Below are 20,911 nucleotides of genomic sequence, written 5' to 3'. Positions count from 1 at the left end.
ACACACACGACAATTTGTCAGTCTTCTTAACGTGCTTAGTTGAGTTAGCAGGCGGTTTGGCCTAGTGGGTAGAGTGGTCGTTCTTCACCATGAAGGGCGGGTTCGATCCTCAATCTTTCTTATCTTCGTTCTGGCAATATACTGAACTCTCAAAATTGGCAGGATTTCAATCACCTATTAATTGCAAAATATATATTACACTATGTAAATTTAAATTAATTAAATATAAAAAATGAAAAAATGTAATTGCGCGTGCAATTCTTGCGCGTTTCTGCGCAGGATGTGCGTGGGCAGTTTTTAAAAAACATTTTTTTTATTTAATTTAATTTTTTTATTTAATTTTTATATATATATATATATATATATTTAATTTGAAATGGTTATGGTTCATTTTTATATTAAAAATGTACATATAATTAGATATTGTGCAATAAATAGGTGGTTGAAGTCCTGCCAAACTTAGCCATAAGTTCGGACCCAGCTCCTGTGTCCACTGGTGTCCTGGTTCCATGGCAGCGTAGTGGCGTGGGGCTGGCTCCTCCCTGCGGCCCAGGGAGCGCATTTCTCCGGCTGGTTCAGGGGTAAATGATGCTGGTCTTCACAGGTGACTGACCTACGCAAGCCTGTAGCCGCCCCCCACCCCCCACAGGAGATTATGTGCTTGTGTGTGTGTGTGTGTGGCCGCGGCGCTTCCCGGTTCTTCCCGGCATTACGCTGCCGGTGCGAACATGGGCGAGGAAATGAGGCGGACCGCTTTTCGCGGCGCTTCTACCTCCGGTGCGTCCAGGGGTTAGGGGATGATGGTGTGACGTTAATATATTGTTTTACATTGCATGCGTCACATCATGGTAATTCTGTCTCTTGTGCCGCCCTCTCTGCATTTTTCACCCAACCGCCTATGTCGCCTGTACCAGGAGCCGCCCCTGCTTCAACGAGGACATCCAGAGGGGGACAGAGAGACACCTTCAAAGTAAAAGTTCAGGAGGCCGGAGGTTGGATTTTTGTGACGATCGGTCAATGTGAACACGTTCCAGGGGTCTCAGGGGGCACCGTTGAGCCATTTTGCTACGCCCCTTGAAAATTCCTCCAGAATACTTAAATTTTCACTACTTTTCTGCAAATTTTGGTAAAAATTTGAGCATGTTAAAGCCCTCAAAAAGCCAATTAATTTGCCTGAAAAATAATAATAATAATCCTCACTGTCTGTCAGTGCCTGTCAGTGCTCGGGCCCTAATTAATACAAACTCAATAATGTAAGTCTATGTTTACATTTTGTAAAGTTGACTTGATCATGGCGGCAGGGGTCAAAAGACTTTATGATGATGGAGGTCCTTCGTTTTAATTCACCATAGTTTTCAAAGCAAGTAGATACAAAGTAAAGTCAAGTAGACCACAAAAAAACATTTGGATCATCTGAGGATTTATTGTTGGTTAAACAGTGAATGAATTGCAATGATTTATTACTATGTAGCAACACTCTGTAGGTGTATGTAGTGTATCAGCCTGTGTGACATCAACAGTCAGTCAAGAAGGTAAATAATTTGGAGATAATAAAGTTTGTATCATTGTTAAATCATACAATACAATCATGGGTGGAGCAGTCAGGGCAGTTTTATACACACTATAAAATATAATACAATGCTGAAATGTTATGTTTTAGTCTCTCTAACAATTACCCACACTATTTTGTTCAAATTAGCCTCTGTTAATATATACATAATACTTGGCTTGTCTTTAAGACTTGTGAAGCTTCCTACGAAGTGTGTGCAATTACTTCAGTAAGTTCTTCATAATTCCTATTGAGGAGCCTCTGTAGCCCCCACCAAAGTGGTTCCAGTGATTCAGATAGTGGTAGAGTTGGTAGAGCTGGTTTCTCTCTGCAAAGCCGGGTGCTTTAGGAATCTTTTCATGGTAAGCAGAGTAAAAAGATCTGTTGAAGCCACCGAACATTCCAGCGATACCCAGCTCAAACTCTGAATGTCCATAGAAGGAAGCAGGGTCAAAGATGACTGGGCCATCTGCACATTCTGACACGTTGCCTCCCCATAGATCTCCGTGGAGCAGAGCAGGGACCATCTCCAGATCTGTGAAAAACTGAGGGATCTTCAGCTGACAAAAACAGACAAAAGATGTGAGTTGCACAGGCCAATTATCGATAGAATTGTAAGAGATGTGTTAAAGATAGTTTCTGATGATGGTGCACCTGTAGCTTGGCCCACAGCTCTTTGGCCTCCCTGTCTCCATAAGAATTCTCCACCATGTTGAGCTGGTGCTGCAGCCGCTGCTCGGAGAAAAATGTCACCCAGTCATCCTGCCACTCGTTTCTCTGGAGGGAGGAGAAAATCAAAAAACAGAAGTGACTTAAAGACCACGCACTCGTATGTACTATTAGATCTTAGATACTTCAATACAGTCCAGTTTTACCTAATATACAGATAAAATATATGTTTTACCTGAGGTAGATATCCACAGCATGTAGGTACACTAAAGCCAAATTTCCCAACAACAGCCACATCTGACTGCCCAGCTCCTTGTCCTGCGTGTGATAGCACAAGTTAAATAGCCCTATTTATGTGAGTTTATATATCAGTAATAGTCACTAGGAACAAGAGGATAAAAGATTTCTGTACAAAGGTGACATTATGGTGATTTACCCACTGTCTGCTGCTCTTTCTCTAATGTTTCCATCAGTCTCTTGTTGTGAAGATGCAGATCTGCCAGCTGCTCTCCAAGTTGCTTTGAGTACCTACACATCGAAGTTGTACATGGCAAAGAATCACATTAAAAACAGAAACAGGGTTAGATTACAGTCTGTACACAGTGGTAATGGCACCAAAACAGAACTTGGCATGTTGTAGGCGAGAGCTCTTACGTGTTCAGACCTCTCATGTCCAGATGCTCCATCACAAGCACACACCCCCCTGTGTCGAGCTCCATCACCTTCACAGGTCTGGGGACTTTGATAGTGTCTGTCTTTAAAATGGCTTCCAAACTGGCCGTCTCTCCATCAAACATCTGTTTAGCCTGAATAAAACACACCAAAACGGGATTTGGGCTGGTGAGCCAGTAGTCTGCATGTTAATGATCTAATAAGTAAATATTGGGGTGTAACTATATTACCTGGAAGAATAAGTTTCAAGAGTTTATTTTCATATACACAACGATTACTTTAAGGCTCTCTTATTGCAATGCTCAGAATATTACAAGCAGACAAAAGAATAAGATAAAATAGAATAGAATATAAAAATGTAAATAGAAATAAAATTTACAAATCGAAAATATATATACACACCTGAAGAAAAACAACAACAAACAACATTAAGAAGCATATGGGTAGTTGACAAATAAGGGTGAAACAGTATTTTTTTTAATAAAGTTGTAATGAGGATTACAGTTGTATGAAATTATAATGTTCAAATGCTGATTTTTTTTAAACTGCTAGTGTTCCGTAGTGTTTTTGTATAATTTCATTGTGGTGTGACGGGATGTCACACCACAGGACATTTTCATCCTTGTGAGTCATTGCTATACAAGACTGACCTTAGCTATTATGCTAACTGAAGAATAACACAGTTTAACCTTAATATGTTTAATTAAATTTTTTTTAAAATGTGAAATTTTGTTTGTTTTTTTTTACACTTTTTTTTAAACAAATTTTAACTACAGCCGTCACACCGCAGGACATTCGAAAAATCACACATTCATTGTCTGACAGAAAGAGTGAAATCTATGAAATTAATCAGAGGTGAACAGTCACCTTTCAACATACACAGTACATTCCAACATCTGGGGGGCTTCCTGGTAGTGGGATAAACTAAGGACCCCTATAGTTGTCCATGTCACTGCCGTTTCAAAAATCTGATTTTCCATGTCACGCCACAGGACATTATTTGTGTTACGAAAGTTATTTTGCTGTAAATACTAATATACTAGTTTTGTGCATATTAAAACCTAATATTAATAAAGTCATTATATACAATATAATGCCAAGGCAGTTATTACCTGCTCCAGATATTTCTGGTTTATTTTGTTAATATGTAAGTTTAATGCTTCACCTATGTTACGGTCACACCGCAGGACATTTTGCGTGTTCACCTTAAAATATAATCAAAACATATATTAACAGATATTTCATACAAAATCATAAGTTTATAACAAAGTACCATAATGTGCATCACATCCATGTGTTGTTTAAGTGGTTAAATGCATCTAAATAAACATTCACACTTAGTTACAGAAAAATCATGCGTCATGTCATCCACCCATAAGCACTATAGTGCATAGATATTAGAGAACGATGTTCAATACCTCGCTCTTGTGATTGATCTTCACAAACACTCTCCCAGTGTCTGTGTCATAGCTCTGGCCCTCGCTGATACATCCACCTCCTGAGTGTCCGGTAGACTTCAGCATGGCTGTCCCCAACTCCTGCTTTAGTTTAGCTTCCATGTTTATCTCCCCAACAAACAACTAAAGTGGAAACACAGCGATACCAACAACAACAAGTTCCAGGTGGACGCAGGGGGCGTGTTCGCTGTTTTCCTTCTTTCGCTTCCGCTTGTCTTCACGCCAACGTGACAGCGGCCTATCAGAAACAAGACTGGGATGATCGACCATAGACATAAGGCTAGATGACTCGGCCAATGGAGTCAAACGTCACCACATGGCGGCCATCTTGCTGCAGGCGGCTCGCTCACCCATAACATTGTGTTGTAGTGGTGCGTACTTTTTAAATAACCATAACTTGCTCAATTTTCAACCGATTTTTCAACTGTTTGGTTTGTGATAAACATCAGAGATGTAGTTATGACACTGCATAAATTATTAAATTGTTTAGAAAAAGAACATAATTATTCATAGCTATGACACTGCATACTTATGAATAATTATGTTATTTTTAACAATAATTATGTTATAGAAAAATAACATAATTATTCATAGCTGTGACACTGCATACTTATGAATAATTATGTTATTTTTAACAATAATTATGTTTTAGAAAAATAACATAATTATTCATAGCTATGACACTGCATACTTATGAATAATTATGTTATTTTTAACAATAATTATGTTTTAGAAAAATAACATAATTATTCATAGCTATGACACTGCGTACTTATGAATAATTATGTTATTTTTCTAAACAATTTAATAATTTATGCAGTGTCATAGCTACATCTCTGATGTTTATAACAAACCAAACAGTTTAAAAATCGGTTGGAAATTGAGCAAGTTATGGTTATTTAAAAAGTACGCACCACTACAACACAACGCGGCCGACACATCTAGTGTTTATATAGTATATCTATGTGATCGACGTCTTCCTCGACCAATCGCAGCGACGCACCGCGCTTAGCCCCGCGTCGCCATGGTTCCACTTCCGCTTTGGACTGAACCGGCTACATGCTATCGTCGTGGCTGCTGTGCTCCTGCTGCTGGAGGAGAGAGATGACGCGTAGTGACGTGTGTCTGCTCCTCGGAGCCACCGGCGTCGGGAAAACGTTGCTGATGAAACGTCTCGCAAATATCCTTTGTTTCCGGTCGAGTGTTTAGAACCGGAACTGAGAAATAAGTGCTGTAAACTGCTTGGTTGTGTTTCTTCAGTGCAGCTAGGTTAGCCTGATTAGCTGCTGTTGCTGCTCTTATGGAATTATGGATACACACACTAGCATTAAAATACTAGCTCACTAAGTATTGCATGTATATTGAAGTGTTCACTCACACTCAGTTTATTAAGGACACGTAATAATGCTTTAAATGGCTACTGTACTGCATTATACCAAGAGGTGAGTCTGCTGTTTAGCCTACCCTCATTGTTCTGAATGGAGGGGACAAAATAATAGGAACACCTGTCAGTTCAATACAGTGCAGATTTACCTCGTAAACTTAATGCTATTATTAATGCAATGATGCAATTAATGTCCCTGGGAAAAAAGGGGCATCACAAAACAAAAATAAAAAAATACTTCCTGAAAACATCCTCTCCACTGATATGAGTTGAGGCCCTTGTGTGATTTTGCATTAGTTTGAATACAGTGTAGATGCAAAACAACTCCCCAGTGTAGCGTATACATTTTAAATGTTGCACAATTTTTTCAATTGAAGCTCATATTAGGCTGAACTCACAACACTGGCTCCCGTGGATTCTTTTTCTGAACCTGTTTGTTTACAGTTTAGTTTGCATGGATCAGGTGACCTGCAGACGACTCCTTCTACCCTGCCTACAGTAAGTGATCATGACAATGTGTTAATAACACAGACTTGCAGGCTCCATTTTGACGGGATGTCCATGTTAAGTCTTTGATCTGTACCTGTACAACACTCCGCTCCATATACACTTACTTCACATCATATGTGATATGTGTTAATATAAACCATATTGATATTATATATCATTTTATACAATAATATTGTCTTTGCACACTCTGTCTACATATTCTTACACTCATAGTATATTATATTATCTATTGTATAGTCAAATACTTATATTTATACCTCTACTATATATCATATATTATATCATACTCTTTGTATATTCTTTGTATGTATAAGTCTATATACACATATTTATACATGTGTACATGTTATAATTATTATTATTATATTATGACTACTATTATTATTATATATACTGTTGCTGCCATTATTACTATATACTGCTATTATATTGGTATAATTACTATCATATATAAATATATATTATGTTATATTATATACTATATATACTTTACTCTTTCTATATACTGTCTAACAATAACATTACCATCATATCATCAGTACTATTACCATCATCTTGCCACTGCACCTTATCTACCTATTTATCTTGTGTTTCTGTTTTTATTCTTTCTACCTCAATATTTTTTATTTTATTGTATTGTATTGTATTTTATTGTATTCAAATATACCGGCTGCTATGACGACTTCATTTCCCTTCGGGGATGAATAAAGTTATCTATCTATTTATCTATCTATCTATCTATCTATCTATCTATCTATCTATCTATCTATCTATCTATCTATCTATCTATCTATCTATCTATCTATCTATCTATCTACTTATCTATCTATCCATCCATCCATCCATCCATCCATCCATCCATCCATCCATCCATCCATCCATCCATCCATCCATCCATCCATCCATCCATCCATCCATCCACCAATCCATCCATCCATCCATCCATCCATCCATCCATCCATCCATCCATCCATCCATCCATCCATCCATCCATCCATTCATCCATCCATCCATCCATCCATCCATCCATCCATCCATCCATCCATCTATCTATCTATCATCTCTTTCACTGTTCCCAGGTGGGAACCAACCTGACGGACCTGACGCTGAAGAAGAGGAAGGTGACTGTGAGGGAGCTGGGGGGGTGCATGGGCCCCATATGGCCCAGCTACTTCCAGGACTGCTCCTCTGTCATTGTATGTTCTGTTCTGTTTCGCAGCATTTGATGGAAATTAATAACATATTGTTGGATTTATTTCACTGACTGTATATCTGTGTTGTTTCACAGTTTATGGTGGACTCTGCCAACATTGCTCAGGTGTCCTCCTCCTGCATCCAGCTGCTGTCGGTTCTCTCGGCCGAGCCGTTGCATGGTGCCTCTGTGCTGATTCTCTTCAACAAGAGGTAACTCTCCACATGCACCAATCCCTACGTTCAGGCACGTGCACAGATAGACCCCGAGTGGTGCTCAAGCTCCTCCCCTTTTGCCCTGTAGGAGAAAAGTGCCCTTCTGCTGGAGCCCAATTGTTTCTACATTCATCAATATTTAAGAATGAAAATTACTCTCTCTGTCATCAATTCCAAATTAGACAAGTTCACTAGTTTTGTTTCATTTAAAATCGTAATTATTGAAATGATAGGTAGATCTTAAGTTGAGCTACATGACAGTCTGGTGAGGTATATTGTGGTATATTATTAGTGTACTGCTGCTTATACTTCAACTCTGTCAGAAAACAGTAAACAAAAATGTGTGTGAACTGTGTTGTCAGCTTTATAGAGATTATGTAAGTCACTCTTAATTATTATGCACAACATTGATTTATCTCATTTACAAAATTTGCATCATAATAAAGAAAAGAGGGCAGCAAGCAGCTCAGGGTGGCAGATCTCTTTTATATTGGAGCAGGCCATCAACTAGTAAAACAAATGAGGGAGAATCAGTAAGTTTTTTTGATTTATTATTATTATTTTTAATTTGATAAATAATTTGGCGATGGGTTCCCTTTTTGTTTTTAATTTGAGCACCTGCCCCCCAAAATGTCTGTGCACCTGCCTGCCTACGTTCACTCGCACACGAGTCAGCATCTTCAAGACAACATGTGTAGAATCTGATAATTATGGTGTTGTGTATTTTCTTATTTTTTGTTTTTGTTATGCCCCTTTGTTTTCCAGGGACATGCCCTGCACCATGAGTCTTACGGAGATAAAGTCACTGTTTAGAATGGATGACATCATTGCATCTGCTCCTCAGCCAATCACAACACTGGAGCTCAGTGCCTGCTCTGGACAGGGACTGAAGGAGGTGCTCAGTTGGCTGGAGTCAATCACAGTCAAGTGATCGATCATGAGCTTGGTCCTTAGAAAGTGAAGCTGCTCTCTCGGGACTCTGAGTTATGGTTCCAAGCCTTTTGGAAAAATAGTCCAGTGACGTCAGTCGGCCAAGACTGATGATGCAACATTTTCAAGAGGATGTAATGATGTGTTCACTGGTGGACTCACTGGAAATGTGGCAAAACACATGACAAGTCCAACTGGAAAACGTTTCTGTTATCATGATCGACTGAGAAGGCGATTCATTGGTGATATCATGGAATTATGGGATGGCTGCAAGGTTGGCCATTTTACCATTTAACAGAGATTTCAGGCACAACATATTTCCATGATGTATGCAGAAGGGCAAAAATCAGAAGAGGCCAAAACCTGAGCATCACTTTCATTAAACATAACAACTTTATTGTTAGACCGACGTGTTTCAGCTTGTCGCCTTCATCCGGGTCATTTTAACGTTTCCTTAAATGAACACTAGTGAAGATCGGACCTGCTGCTATTTACACAGGTCACTGTTCCTCATTGAATGGCAGATAGACATTGAATTGCAAGGATTCGTGACTGTTTGGTCAGAGCACTTGCGTCACATTATAACATAAGAGGAAAGTTCATGCAATGCTAGGTAAGAATTGATCTGTCTGAAATAAAGTAACCTCTTGTATTTCAGGTTTTTTTTAAACGTTAAAGTGTGAAGAGCAGATGTTAAAAGAGTAATTACTGTCAAGGGACGCAGCAGAGTAGTAATGAGTTATTACCAGCAGGGGGCACAAGGAGCAAAGCTAATATTGAAACTGGGTGTGTGCCTGTGTTGTGAGGATTTCATACAAAATGTATTGATATCAAGGGAAATGAGAAAATGCAAAGCAATAAAAACAACTAAACAATTGAGCAGTGTTGTAATAATACCCTTATTATTTGATGAGTTCACAAGCAATGAATAAAAGTCATGATTCCAACATCTTCTAATGTTGCCCCGCTTATAGTTTACTCTGAAATATTTACAGTCCTTCTACATTATTAATTTCATTCACTTAACCCCAACAATTCATTTCACCATTAGAATTTGATACACTGATCTTTTTCCATCAACCCTGGTCTGACAGAAGTTCCACAGTTAATGATGCGCTTACTGTTGATAATGATGCTGTTAATAATGCAGTAACATTTCAAGGGCTGGACATGGTCTTTTAAAATGTTCTCTTCATGTTATTAGAAATCAATTTTTCTAAGGAGCCAGAGAACATGACGGCAGCAGTGGCAGGCTAAGCCAATCATATAAGCTGTAAAAGATTAGCTTGAATGGATGTGCAGAGATACAAAAAAAAGATGTTTAACTGTGCTTTTGTGTAGGTTGAAATCAGGATTCATTTTAGATAGATAATAGATTATGGCCTAAAACCGGTTTGACACCACACTTATACTTCCTCTTACACAGTTATTATCTCTGTTATACCCTGTTACAGCATTTGTGATCAAACAGGAAGGGCTGTTGTAGCGATGGGCAGAACCAGTTGCATAAATCGAAGGGTGACTGTATCATACCACAACACACGTCCTCGGGGCTACAGTTCGGTCTGCGGTGAGAGCGATATTTCGAGAGCGGAACCTAATCGGCAATCCCCTTTTTCCTAACATTTCTCTCCAGTTGAATTGGTCCTCATAGGAAAGGGTTCTGACTGCTCTGTGACCCCGGAGCGCTGCCGGAGGAGAAGGGCAGCAGCGGCTCGGGCAGGTTCCCGGGCAGGTCCAGGCCGGGCCGGGTGGGGTGGGTGAGGGACGAAGGGAGGCTGGCCGGCTGGTGGCTCATGGGCAGAGGCAAGGAGGCACTGTATGGAAGAGAGCTGTGAGGAGCCGAAGAGGGGGGCCCCATTTGATTCAGAGTTACTTTGGGCTGCTCGGTTTGGAACGGATTGTTTGCTGAAGCTGCACTCAGGCCTGGACAGAAACAAAGGAAGCAGAGTGTTAATTTATCACATTGTTATTCAAACATAGATTTCTGGCACTTTGCTTTTAGCCCACTTGATGCGAGTCAAGTGAGTGAATCTTGCATGACCCTCCAATTGCAAGCACAGAGGATCACGTGAATTTGAAAGTCTCTCCATTAAAATGTTCCTTTTCAGCCAAATACTCCCAAAGTTTAAGTTTTAAAAAGTTGATATTTGCAACGGAATAACCATTAAAATCTCAGAAAATAGATTTCTTATTTCCAAACAGAAATACAGTGCCTAGATGGAAGCTAGGAATTAATCTGTACAAGTATGATATCCCCTTACACATGATTGGCAGTATTATACATATCATTTGCATTTAATGACCCAGATTATGTCAAAAAAAAACTTTCCTCGTCTCTCACTGGTGAAACAAAAGAAGCATCTCTACTACAAATAATTACCTGATAAAAAGGGGTTCTTGGCTTGGGGATTTACTGGGATCAAGGCGTCCAGGTTCACCAAGGAGGCTGCTGTGGGGTCCAGGAAGGACTCGGGGGTCCGGCATGTGCGAGGGCTGGGGGCGCCCAGGCTTTCCCCGAGACGTGACAGGTCGTAGAGCTCAGGACTCTCCCCTCGGCCGTTGACATTCATCAGACCCCCATCCATGGCCTCATCAAACAGGTCCCCATCTAAAGGCAGAAAGAAGAAAGCGCTCTGAGAGAAGTGGGACCCCCAGAACCACAGGGAGAGACGAGTAAGAGGAAGCTTTGTCTACCTGAGGGGCTTCCAGCTCGGGGGAACGCTTCCCGGGCGGCTCCTTCAAGCGCCGCTCCATCTAATCGGGCCGAAAATGGATCAACTCTCAAGGAAGCTATAAACGTAAGGAAATGCATTTTATTTGATTCATTATGTAATATTTAATTTCACATATCTCATGTGTTGCATGCACATTACCTGTGTTTGCAGCGGAGGCCCATGCAGGGCCCATGGCGGAGAGGTCGGAGACGTTTGGCGTGCCGTCCCAGGGGTCAGTCTGGGGCTCCCATGGTGGGGGGGGGCTGCTGGACTGTGATGGTACCATCCACGGAGAAGCTCCTCTCGAAGTGCTAGGCCGGCCTTCTTTAGCAACAGAAGAAAAATATGAAGTTTATTATGGCCGTTGTCTTGCACTAAACTGTGCTGTAAATATACTCGGATGAAGACTGATGCCTGAGCTTCATCAGGCTACAAATATATATTTAATGACCATGATTTACTAATTGTTATTTGGTCAACTAAAGTCTCACCCGGCGAGTCCCAGGGATCCATGCCCGGCGGCCGGGCGGTGGCCGCCTGCTGTGCGGCGCTGGTCCAGCGATGGTCAACAGAAGGCGGATCTGAGGGCACCGCGAAAACATCCACTAGGTCCATGAAGGCGGTCTGTCCCCATCAACAACGAAAAGAACCTTGTCATTATACTGCTTCAGCACTCACTTATAATTCTGGAGCCCTTAATGACTTATTTACAAACAGATTTGACAATTTTACAGCAAGTTACTTCGAGGGTTGAGCTATTAAAATATACAAATCAGAGCCAATAACTCCACCCATCATCATCCTCATCTTAAAGCACCACAGTGGATGTTGTTGTGACCCTCGAGTGGGAAATCCCTTGTTCTCAAATGTATGCTTGCATTTCATCACCCCCATTGAGATATTCCATACCCCAATATTTCATACCCCGCCTTTGGACTCCATCTGGCGTTTGCTCTCCTCCAAAGCTTTCAGGAACATCGACTCGTCTCCTTGGCGACTGAGTTGTTCCTGTCAACAGATACAGTCACATGGTTGCCATGAGGGATGGCTTCAAGCGAAATTCAACATATTGTCCCATCATATTCATGAGTCAGTGGCAGCACACAAGCACCAAAGCCAGCTTGTTTCGTCTTTTTTCCTGGGCATCATATGACCCAGGGGTAGATGTGTGCAATGGGCACAAACCAGAAAGTTCTCTGGTCAAAGAGAGGAGAGCATCGCTGAGCTCTCTAACAGAGCGGCTCTATTGTGCTGCGGTGCACTGACACAGACAGGGAGAGAACACAGGAGAGCGACAAGGGAGCGAGACGGGAAGAGAGAGAGAGAGAGAGAGAGAGAGAGAGAGAGGTGGGGAACAATGGTTTAATAGAACAGACTCATAGGTATGCAACTGAAATAAAAGGCACAGCAAAGCACCCAGGTGTGGAAATAAGTTAAAGATGTATATGGAAAAGATCAGAAAAAGCAAACATGAGAAAACATGTAGAACTTATGAGAAGCACTAAAAGATCAGAGTGGGTGAGGTGGGAACACCCTACTGATTCACTGCAATGAGGTCATGGTGACTAACATTTGAGATGAGGCAATTCAAGTGATTCAAACCAAATTTTTAAATGGTATCCGAATGTGCTTAATCCAGAAATCTCCTAAGACTCATCCTGAAACTCCTGAAAGTCACTAGTAAATTCACTAGTAAATTATATAATCCGATTAAGTTTGGAAATTAGTTTTACGGCACATCAACAATTTCCAAGTTTAAATCTTCGTTGGAGCATCTCTTCTACATCTTGAATTCTTCTAGACATTTTACTTCTGTAAACTTGAGCTCACTCAGGCATTTTCTGGAAACTTTACTTTGGGACTGGCTGAAAAATGTCCAGAGCAACTGACTCAGACATTTTCTGATTTTACATATAGCGCCAAAATTGCGATTCTTGTGAATGACGATTTTAAATCGCCATGCTGTCTCCCAAATCGATTTTTTAAAACATATTTATTGGTTTATACCGGGGGTGATATATGGGGGGGGGGCAACATCACCCCAGAGCATGTTGACCAGCTCTTGTTGGTCAACAAGAGCTGGTCTAAACATCTAAACATACCCAAGCACTAGCTTTGCATCGCCTACATGCAAACAACAATAGCCTACTTTTTGTTTATTTCAAAGTTTATATTTTAAGTAAACTTTTATTCATTCTATTTAATTTACCTTTTGTTTATTGTTTAAAAGGAGCCTAAGTGGCTTACACTTCTTAATCTGTCAGTTTGTGTGCAGTTGACAGGGGCTATACAATAATAGGGCACATTTTTATTTATTTTCTCTATTGGCTGCCCGGCAGTCGTTAAGTTAATGTTTATATTTGAAATAAACTTGCTCTAAGTGAATTTGACTGTGTTGTATTTGAAGGTATGATTCAACATTTTTCCATGGTCCAGTACTTAAAAAAAAAAAATAACCAAAAGAAATCCCAGGAAATCGTAATATCGAATCGCAATACTTACAGAATCGCAATACATATCGTATCGCCACCTAAGTATCGTGATAGTATCGTATCGGGAGGTCCCTGCCGATTCCCGTCCCTAATAGCGCCTTTATGCAGAGTTGTGCATGTCTGAAAGCAGCTCAGGAGTTTCTGTAGCATTCAAGTTATTAGAACCCCATGCAACCCTCACCTGCTGGTGCTCCTCCTTGCTCAGGCTCAGGGCCAGCTGCAGCTGGGTGTCCTCATCCATGTCCACGTTGGCAGGGACAGCTTGGACCGGCTGTGCGGGTGGGAGAGAGAATATTTGTGAAGGTGAATAATAATGGAATCCATTCTTGGACACCCTCATAGTGAATTGCATGCAGTTATACAGGGGTCCCATGTTTCGTTAAGGGGTCAGACCCTGCTTTCCCATCCCTGACACCACAGCAGAATAGGTCAGTGGCTGAGATGAGGATCTCCCACTACTGGACTGAGAGGAGAGATCTTGGGGTTAGTGGAACAGAAGGATGAAGCTGATTAGTCTCGGTCCTTTTGCTGTTTAAAAGGGGAGTGAGGAAGGCCATGAGTCAAATTTAGAAAGGAGACAAAGTGAGTAGCACATGCAGTTGTTTCCCAGAAGGACAAAAAACTCAATGGTTTTAGTGTAGAGAGCAACAGGACATGATGCAGAGGAAGGATCATCCCTTGTCCAAGTGGACTTATACCTGCTTCGACTCCTCCTTGCTGAGACTCATAGCGATCTGGAGCTGGGTCTGTTCGTCAATGTCCACAGGGGGAGCGGGCTAGGGCCAAGCAGGAAGGTTCAGGGGGAAGACGAATCAGAGGGAAAGGTAAAACCATGCTTGATTTTGTTGAAGTGATTCAATTTAGAAATAGAGATCTAATATATGATCAATTACATGCTCAAAATCACGGCTAATTTCAGCTTTACCCATTACAATATACTATATTTCCATCGTAGCAAAGGAAAGTCGGAGGGCGTAGGCCGCCTTTGCCACGGTCACCGAGGTGGAGTGTGGCTGTGTGCCTCGGATCAATGCTCACATCCTGCCTGGCTCCTCCCTGTTTCACTCACAGTGTCCTCAGTCTTCAGCTGTGCTCATGATGATGGCTCAAAGTGCCATTAATGACCACATCGGAGACCGAGCTGATGATATCACTTTCTGTAAAAGGCTCTGGCAAATGGCGGCCGAGCCGAGGCCGTGGGAGTGCTTCACCACCGAGTCCAGGCGTGTGTGCCGAGTGTGTGTGGGAGTGTGTGGGAGCTCTGCACTGGTTCACATCAGAATTACAACATTACACGTCAGGGGAGTTCAGAAGCCTCTTTCTGTCGGGCTCGTGCTGAAAGGACAAGAGGTTTGTGTGTGTGTGTGTGTGTGTGTGTGTGTGTGTGTGTGTGTGTGTGTGTGTGTGTGTGTGTTATCCCATTTAGAGCTACCTTTTCACATTCTTCTCGGCTCATAGCCAGGGCCAGCTTCAGCTGCAGCTCCTCTTCTCCACTGGTCACGGGCCGAGCTTGTTCCATTTCTGGAGCAAGTTGAGGAGAGGATGAGGAAGCTACAGAGACAGAGGAAGAGCCGAGGGGGAAAGCAAAGAAAGAAAAACACTTTAGGCTGATTTTTAATGTCAAAAAAAGTCCAACGATGTTGTTGAATGTTGTTGTTTTTTCCATTGCCCGTTGTTAAGGGCCTTTGCTGGCATTGCTTGCCACGGTCTGCCTAACTCTGCCTGCACCGAGAACAATGGTGTGCCTGTGTGGAGCGTGAGGGTGGTAGAGGGGGAGAGGAGTGGATGGGCTGGAGAGGGGCCCACCTTATTACCCCGTATCCTCTGTGTGGGATCCAGGTTTCGGGTCCAGATTTGGGCCGGGGGTGGGTGCTGGCCGTGGGTCTGTGGGTCACGGGGCTACAACAGTGCAGCAGGCCACACATTTCCAAAGACTGGTCTCAGAAACCCATAATTTTACCACTTTGCTGCCCTTCAATATCCCCGGTCGGAGCCGGAAAGCTCGCTATCAATTAGCTGCTGCCAACCTCCTGACCCACAGCCACGCCATCCATCAGCACCAACACTTCTACCATGCCCCGGTGCCCAGGGATCTCCAACAGACAACCACTGTTCTCTCTTTGTGCCTTTAGAATCCCCTGGAGCCCAATGAGGAGCTGTGTTCCACAAACTGCATCAACTCAGGCCAAAGACAAACACACACGTGTGGAAACAAACTCACCCTTCAAGTGTTGAAACACCTGCTGTTTAACCCACACAATATTTATGCTTTGTTATCTGGGACCAAACCAATGTTATTTGGATAGAGACCAAGTGATTAGCTACTATCACTGGTGTGTGAAGTTGTTAGGATCAACCAGGATTAAAGCCAGACTCCCTCTGAAGGACTGTGGCAATGAAACCTTGCTTCTTGTTGTGTTATCAGATGTTTACATGTTTATGTGTATTACAACAGAGCTTGGAGTCTGTACAGGTCAACACGTTTCCAGCAAAAAAAGGAAAATGCAAGAAATGGAAATGAATGGTTGATTTTTTGAGGGATTGTTGGTAGTAAAACAGTCAGATAGCATCTGTGGGGATAACTTTGTGTACACCAGGCCACAGACATCAAAGTATAAAGGAATAACTGTTGCCTCCAGGAAACCACAGCTCCTCACCAGCATCTTCTAATCAACATCCTTCACCACGTGGAACACACAACTGTCAAAATATAAGTTACACACAACACACGCAACACAGTTACAAACACCTGTATACTGCTGGATGTTTATAATCAGTGTGTTTTTAAGTTGGAACCATATACTGTGGTTATGAAGTGAACCCGGCGCCCTAACCCAGACACACTCACACAGAGATGACTTATATTACCGTCACCTCACCATGACGATGAGAGTGGAACAGCAAAGAGCTTCACATTCACCACAAGACTGAAACTACTACAAAACAGGGGCCTGCTCTCTTTTGAAAATCCAGTTTAGCTGACGTGACTCTAAAGGGGAGAATGGGAGGAATGCAGACGTCCCAGTGACAGTAAAAAGCTAAACTCATTCAACTCTACAAGGGATTCGATATTAATAGTTAAAGGCTTCAACTGTGGGTATTACAATTAAGAAATATGCATTTAATGATAAAGTTGAGGCGACCAATAAACTGATTAGTTCTTGTCTTCATCATTCCTAAAAGTTAATCTTATAGTTTATCTGATAATCACGTGACCAAAAAAATAACCTCATGACCTGTAATGCGTGAATTCCTGAATAATCACCGGACACAAGCCACGGGAGGAACTCCAGGTGGCTGTGAGCTCAGAGTAACGTGCTGGTGTCCTGGTGCAGTGACACGTCTACTCACAGTTGAAGGACGATGGCGAGCCCCTGCACCTCTGGAACTCGTCCCCTTGGGCCATCGACGAGCCGCCCTGGCTGCTGCGGTGTCCCGGGTATGGAGGCGGGTAGGATCCAGAACCTAGGCTGCTGGTGCCCCCTGCTATGCGTGTCTTGGTCTTCAGCGCCAGGCTTCTCTCCTTCTTCAGCTTCTCCTCGTCCCTCAGCAGCGCCACCAGCTGCTTGGCCTTCTCCCGGACGTTGATGCCCTGGTCGCGTCCGTCCCGGTCGATGTACTGGAAGTCCCTCAGGGTGTGGATGGTGTAAATGTTCTCGCGGCACTCGGCGGACACTCGCTCCGAGCCGGTTTTGATCAGGTAGTCCAGCAGGGTCAGTGCCTTATAAACGTGGCGCCAGTTTTTCCCGTGGTCGTTTAGCCGCCTCCAGATCATACCCATGACCTCGGTGAAGGCCACCACGTTGAAGGTCAGGTTTGCAATTTCAGACATGAGCGCGCTGGGGGGGCCCCAGTGGTCGTTGGAGGTGGCCTCTCGGACCTTGATCTCAGCCTCCGTGTAGTTGTTGACCATGTTCTTCATCTGCCGGCGGAGCGACGAGGTCTGCATGGTGGCGCTCGGGTGTTGTTTGTTTTTCTCACAGGTAGAAAAAGTCAGAAAAGTCTGACAGCAGGCCAACCTGCTGAGTCACCTCAGGCAAGGTCACAGACCAGGTCAGCGGGGAAATGAAGTGAGGTCGTCCTCCCTCTTGGAAACTTCAGAGACGTCCACCAGAAGGTTCCTGCTGCACAGGAACGCACACGTTAGACTTCAGAAAGATCTGAAGCTGCACTGGTTTTATTATTCTCATGTAAAACATTAGTGGAGGGAAACTTGCAGCTAATAATAATCACACAACTCAACTCTCACTTCTTCCTTTTACTATAATTGTGTTTGGGAAGAAAAGAGGAACAACCCAGCTCCTCCAAGCCATGTGAAACACAACACCTGAGTTTGTGTTTTTCCGTGACACAACTTGAGGAGATCTGTGAGAACACACACATTGTTCCCTCAGGAAGCAATGACCCGCCCCTCAGCTGTTTGTACAATCAATTTCACAAAGTTATACTTCTTACCTGAAAGACAGATTTAACTTTCAGAGCCTGCATGTAAAGAATGTTCTGTGTGTCTCACCTCAGAGTGTTATCAGAGATGGGAGGGGCCTTTCTGACCTGATTACATCACTACCAGCAGCACTGGAGCTCGAAAAGCATTTGAAGAATCACAAACCTGGAAGCAAACAGCCGAACCTTCACAGACACACACGGTGGTCCACCAGAGTCAGGATCACTTCGCTGTTCTTTCATTTGACTTCAATAATCTAAATGTATTTGACCGTCGAGCACAGTTTGTTTGCCTGAGACATTGAACCTTGTCCCGTGTCGTCAGGGAAGTGACTCAGTTCAATCCACAGCGTTTCACTCCCACCTCTGTGAGATGGTTCAACTCGAAAGACTTGTAATAGTTAAATTATAAAGGAGAGAAATGTGCTTATTGATCCCTCGATAAATATAAATAAATAAAAAAGGTGACTGCTGTATGTGAGCCCTGAGAAATCGAACCCACTTTGATTGAGGGAGCTTCCTGTTCTGTGACAGGAGCCATGAATAGATTATCAAGAGCTGGCAAAGGGTCTTAATGTTCGTGGCTCAGCGACCACGGACCCAGATCACCCTTCAGACCCATCGACTCCTGACTCCTGACTGGGATGGATGTGACTCAGCTGGAGGTGGAGGGAGGGAGGAGGGGGGTCATTGACAGGGAGGGCAGGGGAGCTGGACCAGGAGCATCAGAGAGTTCTGCCTCTGGACAGGTTTCTGATCCATGTGGATTTCAGTGATAAAGACAGTTAAAATTGGTTGGAAAATAATAATCTGACACATATATGACACTTGCACTTGCATTCTCTCCTTGCTCTGTGGACCTGTACAACACTCCGCTCCATATACACTTACTTCACATCATATGTAATATGTGTTCATATAAACCATATTGATATTATATATCATTTTATACAAGAATATTGTCTTTTGCACACTCTGTCTACATATTCTTACACTCATATTATATTATATTATCTATTGTATAGTCGAATACTTATATTTATACCTCTACTATATATCATATCATATTATATCATACTCTCTGTATATTCTTTGTATATATAAGTCTATATACACATATTTATACATGTGTACATGTTATAATTATTATTATATTACTATTATTATTATATATACTGTTGCTGCCATTATTACTATATACTGCTATTATATTGGTATAATTACTATCATATATAAATATATATTATGTTATATTATATACTATATATACTGTACTATTTTTATATACTGTCTAACAATAACATTACCATCATATCATCAGTACTATTACCATCATCTTGCCACTGCACCTTATCTACCTATTTATCTTGTGTTTCTGTTTTTATTCTTTCTACCTCAATATTTTTTATTTTATTCTATTGTTTTGTATTTTATTGTATTCAAATATACCGGCTGCTATGACGACTTAATTTCCCTTCTGGGATGAATAAAGTAATCAATCTATCTATCTATCTATCTATCTATCTATCTATCTATCTATCTATCTATCTATCTATCTATCTATCTATCTATCTATCTATCTATCTATCTATCTATCTATCTATCTATCTATCTATCTATCTATCTATCTATCTATCTATCTAGTGATGAATGGATCTGTCCTGAGCAGGTCAGCACTTCTCACACAGCTGTGACCTTGACACACGGAGATACACTTCATGAAATATACTTTTTACTAATTTGGAAACAATATGTTCTTACTTAATATTACCACGCCAGGAAGGTAACCCCCCCCCCCACCCCCCCTCCACACTGACAGGAAGCGAAGTGAAAGCTGGTCCGGGATCAGGCCTACAAGCTGGGCCAGGTGGGTCCACATGAGCCGTGCAGATGTTTCCCGGGTGAACCAGAAGTCCAGACTCAGCCTACATGTCTCTGGCCCGGCTCGGCCCGGCTCGGCTCGGCCCGGCCCATTAGCGTGCACGCTGCGTCAAATGGCCGTGACTCAGCTACCTTTCTGAGTTTTAAAGTTGAAACCTCGACAACAACAACAACAAAATAAAAAACAAAAACCACGACCCCCCGGTTCCCTGGCTCCGGTTCCCCGGCTCTTACCGTCATGTCCCTGCGGGTCAGCGGGAGCCCGAGTCGGGGAGGAAGAGGCTGGAAGAGCCGCTCGACATGTCCCGGAGCTTTCCTACACGCCTAGAGTCCGGGAGAGAGAGAGAGAGAGAGAGAGAGAGAGAGAGAGAGAGAGAGAGAGAGAGAGAGAGAGAGAGAGAGAGAGAGAGAGAGAGAGAGAGAGAGAGAGAGAGAGAGAGAGAGAGAGAGAGAGAAATAAAACCACCCGAGCGAGAACTAAAAACTAAAAACAGAATCGAGTCGCTGCCCTGGTTTGTTATCAAACTAAAGTTGTGTGTGTGTGTGTGTGTGTGTGTGTGTGTGTGTGTGTGTGTGTGTGTGTATCACTGATCCAGATGGCTCAGCCCCCCGCCCCCGAAAGTCTCACACACACACACACACACACACATACACACAGTGAAAATGGATGGAGAGGGAGGGAGGGAGGGAGGGGGCCTGCCCGGTGCAGAGTCAGACTTAACTCTTTCACTTCCTGGAGGAGAAGTGTGTTTTCAGAGGGGGGGAGCAGGTGATCAAAGGATTCCTGGAACAGCCACCCG

The 20,911-nt window shown here is 42.5% G+C and overlaps 3 protein-coding genes across 4 annotated transcripts; 1 reads left to right on the top strand and 2 right to left on the bottom strand.

The window, feature by feature from the left end:
- Nucleotides 1–1,399: 1,399 nt before the first annotated feature.
- On the bottom strand, nucleotides 1,400–4,519 carry fn3krp (fructosamine 3 kinase related protein). The gene is made up of 6 exons (XM_061090246.1): nucleotides 4,309–4,519; nucleotides 2,873–3,024; nucleotides 2,655–2,746; nucleotides 2,454–2,536; nucleotides 2,204–2,326; nucleotides 1,400–2,109 (listed from the first exon to the last, which is right to left on the bottom strand). The coding sequence occupies exons 1-6, from the start codon at nucleotides 4,447–4,449 to the stop codon at nucleotides 1,771–1,773; spliced, it is 930 nt and encodes a 309-aa protein (XP_060946229.1). The 5' UTR covers nucleotides 4,450–4,519; the 3' UTR covers nucleotides 1,400–1,770.
- Nucleotides 4,520–5,406: 887 nt separating this feature from the next.
- arl16 (ADP-ribosylation factor-like 16) lies at nucleotides 5,407–9,658 on the top strand. Its single transcript, XM_061089429.1, has 5 exons — nucleotides 5,407–5,527; nucleotides 6,174–6,229; nucleotides 7,321–7,437; nucleotides 7,530–7,645; nucleotides 8,414–9,658. The coding sequence occupies exons 1-5, from the start codon at nucleotides 5,407–5,409 to the stop codon at nucleotides 8,577–8,579; spliced, it is 576 nt and encodes a 191-aa protein (XP_060945412.1). The 3' UTR covers nucleotides 8,580–9,658.
- On the bottom strand, nucleotides 9,459–20,467 carry epn3a (epsin 3a). Of its 2 annotated transcripts, XM_061089426.1 has the most exons (11): nucleotides 20,346–20,467; nucleotides 17,139–17,911; nucleotides 15,220–15,338; nucleotides 14,486–14,563; nucleotides 13,969–14,058; nucleotides 12,220–12,303; nucleotides 11,787–11,919; nucleotides 11,455–11,619; nucleotides 11,276–11,371; nucleotides 10,962–11,189; nucleotides 9,459–10,504 (listed from the first exon to the last, which is right to left on the bottom strand). In XM_061089426.1, the coding sequence occupies exons 2-11, from the start codon at nucleotides 17,734–17,736 to the stop codon at nucleotides 10,227–10,229; spliced, it is 1,869 nt and encodes a 622-aa protein (XP_060945409.1). In that variant the 5' UTR covers nucleotides 17,737–17,911; nucleotides 20,346–20,467; the 3' UTR covers nucleotides 9,459–10,226. The 2 variants fall into 2 exon arrangements, with proteins under 2 accessions (XP_060945409.1, XP_060945410.1); XM_061089427.1 differs by lacking the exon at nucleotides 14,486–14,563.
- Between the last annotated feature and the right edge of the window lie 444 nt (nucleotides 20,468–20,911).

This window comes from Limanda limanda, chromosome 17, assembly GCF_963576545.1.
Source record: "Limanda limanda chromosome 17, fLimLim1.1, whole genome shotgun sequence".
Lineage (NCBI taxonomy): Eukaryota > Metazoa > Chordata > Actinopteri > Pleuronectiformes > Pleuronectidae > Limanda > Limanda limanda.
This window is presented reverse-complemented; position numbering and strand designations above follow the sequence as displayed.

Excerpts from the sequence above, each read along its gene's own strand:
- fn3krp (XM_061090246.1), bottom strand. The coding sequence starts at position 4,449 with ATGGAAGCTAAACTAAAGCAGGAGTTGGGGACAGCCATGCTGAAGTCT. Across the intron at positions 2,537-2,654 it reads GAAAGAGCAGCAGACAGTGG|GACAAGGAGCTGGGCAGTCA; the intron begins GTAAATCACCAT and ends TATCACACGCAG. Across the intron at positions 2,327-2,453 it reads GCTGTGGATATCTACCTCAG|AGAAACGAGTGGCAGGATGA; the intron begins GTAAAACATATA and ends TCCTCCCTCCAG.
- arl16 (XM_061089429.1), top strand. The coding sequence starts at position 5,407 with ATGCTATCGTCGTGGCTGCTGTGCTCCTGCTGCTGGAGGAGAGAGATG. Across the intron at positions 5,528-6,173 it reads GCTGATGAAACGTCTCGCAA|AGTTTAGTTTGCATGGATCA; the intron begins ATATCCTTTGTT and ends CTGTTTGTTTAC. Across the intron at positions 7,438-7,529 it reads AGGACTGCTCCTCTGTCATT|TTTATGGTGGACTCTGCCAA; the intron begins GTATGTTCTGTT and ends GTTGTTTCACAG.
- epn3a (XM_061089426.1), bottom strand. The coding sequence starts at position 17,736 with ATGCAGACCTCGTCGCTCCGCCGGCAGATGAAGAACATGGTCAACAAC. Across the intron at positions 12,304-13,968 it reads GCAAGGAGGAGCACCAGCAG|GAACAACTCAGTCGCCAAGG; the intron begins GTGAGGGTTGCA and ends ATCTGTTGACAG. Across the intron at positions 11,372-11,454 it reads GGCCTCCGCTGCAAACACAG|CTTCCTTGAGAGTTGATCCA; the intron begins GTAATGTGCATG and ends TTACGTTTATAG.